Genomic DNA, 5000 nt, shown 5'->3' with positions numbered 1-5000 from the left:
AATGAGCAGGAAGCAGAGGAAGATGTGTGCTGAGGACGCTATCGATGATGTACCTCAAAAATATAGCCTTGGAGTGGCTTTTGAAATGGAAATGAGAAATTTGAATACAACAACAAAGGAAAACAAACCAATACCCCACATTGTAATGTTCACACATATGCAGCTGACGGGTTGTCTTCCTATTTCAAATGCGAAAGTAAACGTTCCCGACTATATTCAATTTACACATTACGGTTTTGCACTGCAAATAATCGTATGTGTAAAAACGTTGTAATCATGTCCGAAGATTAGGATGTTTTAGAATTTACTTTAAATCTAGAGGCCCTTGTGATCATCAATGTTAGAATATAAATGGGATTTTTGTGTGTGCTGTGTGACGCAACATTTGCCATTTGTCTTTCCTGTACGGACCCAGCCTGTCAAATGATGATTGCATTTTGAGTAGGTGTGCAAGTGTGTGCAAGTGTGTGTGTGTATGTGTATGTGTGTGTGTGTGTGTGTGTGTGTGTGTGTGTGTGTGTGTGTGTGTGTGTGTGTGTGTGTGTGTGTGTGTGTGTGTGTGTTGTGGCATCCCGCCACGTGGTCCTCGGCCTGGACGGGCCCGGGGTACCGTGGAGGACGGGGTGTACCACCCCCACCCACCAGCCGGCGAGAGAGAGCAGCCCTTTCGGCACCCCAATCAGGGTGATTGGGGGACACCTGGGCGAAAGCACGGGGGCCATCTTAAAAGGAGGACCAGCCCAGCACAGCACGGGTCGGGTGCAGGAAGGAAGGGCTCGTGGCAGCAAGGGAGCCTAGAGGCCCACGGAGGCCCTAGAGACCGTGAGAACCCTCGTTGATTGAAGTGATTGTATAATAAATGCCTGGAATGGCTCTAACCTTCTACAAACGCGTCGTTTGTACCGGTAACCTGGCTAATTCAAGGAGCGGGTTACCACACTTGGTGGAGAATGCAGGCACCATGAAGGTCCCACTATGGCTCCCCGGTACAGACGCCGCCGCCGCAAGAGACGCCGCGGCCGCAAGGGACGCTGCCGCAGCCGCAAGGGACGCGGCCGCAGCCGCAAGGGACGTCGCCGCAGCCGCCAGAGACGTTGCTGCTGCCGCCAGAGACGTCGCCGCTGCCGCAAGGGACGCCGCCGGCCGCCGCCAGAGACGTTGCTGCTGCCGCAAGAGACGTCGCCGCTGCCGCAAGAGACGTCGCCGCTGCCGCAAGAGACGCTGCCCGCCGCCGAAAGGGACGCCGCCGCCGCCGCCGGCGCAAGGGACGCCGGCGCAAGGGACGCCGCCCGCCGCCGGCGCAAGGGACGCCGCCGCCGCCGCAGCGCGAGACGAGGCCGCAGCGCGAGACCGGGACGCGCCGGCACCGCCGGCCTACGCGGACGTGGGGACGGGTCGGCCCTGCATGCTGGCGACCTGCTTGGCGCAGGGGATGTCCGGGAGCCCGACGGTACCGGTGCGGGTGATGAGCAGAGACACGCAGGCCCTTCTGGACACGGGCAGCGTGGTTACCCTCCTTCGCCCCGTCTTGGCGGGTGGGAAGGCGGGGGAGCCCATGGAGGTGGCCTGTGTGCACGGGGGGACCCGGACCTACGAGACATGCCACGTCGTCATCCGGACCCCGCACGGGGTGTTCACGGCTCGGGCGGGGATTGTACCCAACCTCCCCGTGCCGCTCCTGATTGGGAGGGACTGCCCGATATTTTCGCCGGCTTTGGGCCCCGGCACGAGAATCCCGGGGCGGGAGAGATGCGGTCGCCGCCGCGGCAGGAGAGGCAGCTGCCGCCCGCGCAGCGGGAGACGAAGCGGCGGGAGACGAGGCAGCCGGAGACGAGGCAGCCGGAGACGAGGTAGCCGGAGACGAGGTAGCCGGAGACGAGGTAGCCGGAGACGACGCTGCCGGAGACGACGCTGCCGGAGACGACGCTGCCGGAGACGACGCTGCCGGAGACGACGCTGCCGGAGACGACGCTGCCGGAGACGACGCTGCCGGAGACGACGCAGCCGGCGCCGCAGGAGACACCCGGCCCCGGCGAGATACCATCCTGGGCGGGTCCCTCGACTACCTGGGGCTTGGACAAAGGGTGGAGGAGTGTGGCATCCCGCCACGTGGTCCTCGGCCTGGACGGGCCCGGGGTACCGTGGAGGACGGGGTGTACCACCCCCACCCACCAGCCGGCGAGAGAGAGCAGCCCTTTCGGCACCCCAATCAGGGTGATTGGGGGACACCTGGGCGAAAGCACGGGGGCCATCTTAAAAGGAGGACCAGCCCAGCACAGCACGGGTCGGGTGCAGGAAGGAAGGGCTCGTGGCAGCAAGGGAGCCTAGAGGCCCACGGAGGCCCTAGAGACCGTGAGAACCCTCGTTGATTGAAGTGATTGTATAATAAATGCCTGGAATGGCTCTAACCTTCTACAAACGCGTCGTTTGTACCGGTAACCTGGCTAATTCAAGGAGCGGGTTACCACAGTGTGTGTGTGTGTGTGTGCGTGTGTGCGTGTGTGCGTGTGTATGTGTGTGCGCACACACGTGGGTGCGTGCGTGTGTGTATGTTTTTTTGTGTGTGTGAACAACATGCATGTGTGTGTTGGAAGGACTATATATTGAGAGCTTGTCATATATTGTCAGGACAAAGACATTTCTCTTGTGCGAATGGATCTGTCTCACATGATGATGTGAAACAGGCCTTTGGGACTAGTAAATCCACACAGGGACTAGAGACAGACACACACACACACGACACATACACACACACGTAGAGCCACCCCCCCCCCCCCCCCCCCACACACAGACACACACTTACAAGGTTCAACGCATTAGTCAGAGCCCTAAAATTGACACTATCCAGTTCCCCTGTGGAAATCAATAAGCAGAGTCCGAAACAGCCAGAGTTCAACCAGCCGGCCAGAAGCACACGGAAATCTACTGCCCGACATAGATTTTGTGTGTGTGTGTGTGTGTGTGTGTGTGTGTGTGATGTTTTTTTGTCTATTTGAATTTCTCAGTTTTTTCACTGTGTTTGTGTGCGTGTAGGTGTGAGCCTGTGTGTGTTACAATGAGCGCAATGAGCGAAGACATGTGTTGCCGTGGTCTGACTCTATGCAGTGAGACAGCAGTGGCGACGGCACAACCGGCGCCATTTCATTCTCAAACCGTCCGTGGTCATCTTTATTCTAACCGTCAGGAAAACGTGTGTGTGTGTGTGTGTGTGTGTGTGTGTGTGTGTGTGCGCTTATGTGTGTGTGTGTGTGTGTGTGTCCGCTCGCGTCAAACAGCAGCAGACAATTGCTGCTTGGAAGGTGTGGGCCAACATCGGCGAGCTAAAAGGACGCTATCTGACAGTGACAGAGCGTACGGCAGACACCAGTGTCCTGATCCCTCCACAGATAAGTCACTTCATTCAGCCTTCCTCTCTCAGACTCTTTCCCCCTGCAGCATTAGCTCGGGCGTGGGCCAACAAACACACAGGGAACGCACTGGGAGCCTAGCAGAGTTCAAACTCTTTCTGAAACCTGTTATTTTCCACAACATTTATTTCCTCTGCCCAACCGGCCAGCTGCCTCACCTTGGGCACTGTGCACACACACACACACACACACATTGTGTGTGTGTGTGTGTGTGTGTGTGTTTGTGTGTGTTTGTGTGTGCGTGTGTGTGGGTGTGTGTGGCATATCTACCTGGCCACAAGTGCTTCGGCCCCCTCTGAATACATCTGTGGTCAATGCAGGGAGTTTGGTCCGACTGGATCTACTGGCATTTTCTGTTTGCCTGCATCCTTTTGTGCGTCGGCTTTTTCGGTTTCTCCTGCCCTGCGCGACGGCTTTTGTCAACGGTGACAGCCTTCTGTCATCCTATTGTCAAAGCCCGTCGTGACAGTCGTGAGCATCAACGATTCTTCAGTTCATATTTATTTGCCATTCCATCTATAAAGTCAAAACAGGTCTGGAAATAGAACGAGAATAATGGGTGCCGCATTTGTAAGCGTTTGTGTGTGCGTGTGTGTGTTTGTGTGTGTCGTGTGTGTGTGTGCGTGTGTCGTGTGTGCGTGTGTCGTGTGTGTATGTTTCTACATTGTATGTTCAAGACGTTTGTTTTAATCACAGCGTGAATCCAATCTTCGTGAATATTTGACTAAACTGCCGAGGCGAATCTCTTACTGAGGGAAATAAGAGTAGCAGAGTAGGTTGCAAGGGATTAATATGCAACAAAGAAAATCCATATCAAATCGACAGAGTTAATAAAGGAATCTGCACCTAAATGATTAATGTTAATCAAAACAATGAGAAAATGAATTGCTTTGCGGCATAGCTGTGATGGCCTCTGCGGCAATCTACACAGACACTGATTTGTTACGTTTGTGTTTTAGGCGTTGTGACACGGTCAATGTCATCCACAATGTGTCGACTGTGGAGGTGTGTGGTAACAAACAGCGAAACCCATTGCTGACTTAACGCTTGAAGTAGAGTGTGATATCTGTGTCAAAATGCACATTCATCACGAATGAATACGATATTCATTCATCGTCATTGCGCCTTATTGACGTCATTAAAAAGTCATTTTTATTGACTTCGCATTTTTTATTTCAGCTATTGTTTATTTTTTAATGGGTTAAAGTGAGATAGAGAGAGAGAGAGAAAGAGAGAGCGAGAGCGAGAGAGAGAGAGAGGGAGCCAGCGATAGAGAGAGAGAGAGGAAGTGTGTGTGACAGAGGGAGAAGGTGTGCAGGAGGCAGATAGGGAGAATGTGAGAAGATAAGGGACAAGGTAAAAAATAAAAAAAACGGGGAGAGATGGACACAGGGGCAGTGAATCTCCAACGGGAGGAGACAAAGGACGAGAAAGTGAGGGAGAATGACCCAAGAGGCATGTGATTAAATCCCGTCAGTGTCCGACCTAATTCCTTAGAAATGTCAGAATCGTGTCGCAAGACTTACATCAGGCACGCACGCATGCTTGTGTAGAACCCACGCACACGCATTAGTATGAATAAAAGCGCGTGGG

At 54.3% G+C, this 5000-nt stretch overlaps 1 protein-coding gene across 1 annotated transcript in view; it reads right to left on the bottom strand.

Annotated features, from left to right (window-relative positions):
- Positions 1-3761, bottom strand: part of LOC130388548 (cytosolic carboxypeptidase 4-like) — a 29178-nt gene extending 25417 nt beyond the window's left edge. Inside the window, exon 1 of the mRNA XM_056597881.1 lies at positions 3678-3761. Coding sequence (XP_056453856.1) covers positions 3678-3712 — 35 coding nt within the window. The 5' untranslated portion in view covers positions 3713-3761. The remainder of the gene's footprint in view (positions 1-3677) is intronic.
- Positions 3762-5000: the final 1239 nt, after the last annotated feature.

Source organism: Gadus chalcogrammus, chromosome 9, assembly GCF_026213295.1.
Source record: "Gadus chalcogrammus isolate NIFS_2021 chromosome 9, NIFS_Gcha_1.0, whole genome shotgun sequence".
NCBI classification, from domain to species: Eukaryota; Metazoa; Chordata; class Actinopteri; order Gadiformes; family Gadidae; genus Gadus; species Gadus chalcogrammus.
The sequence above is the reverse complement of the archived record's forward strand: the minus strand, read 5'-3'. Positions and strand labels throughout refer to the sequence as shown.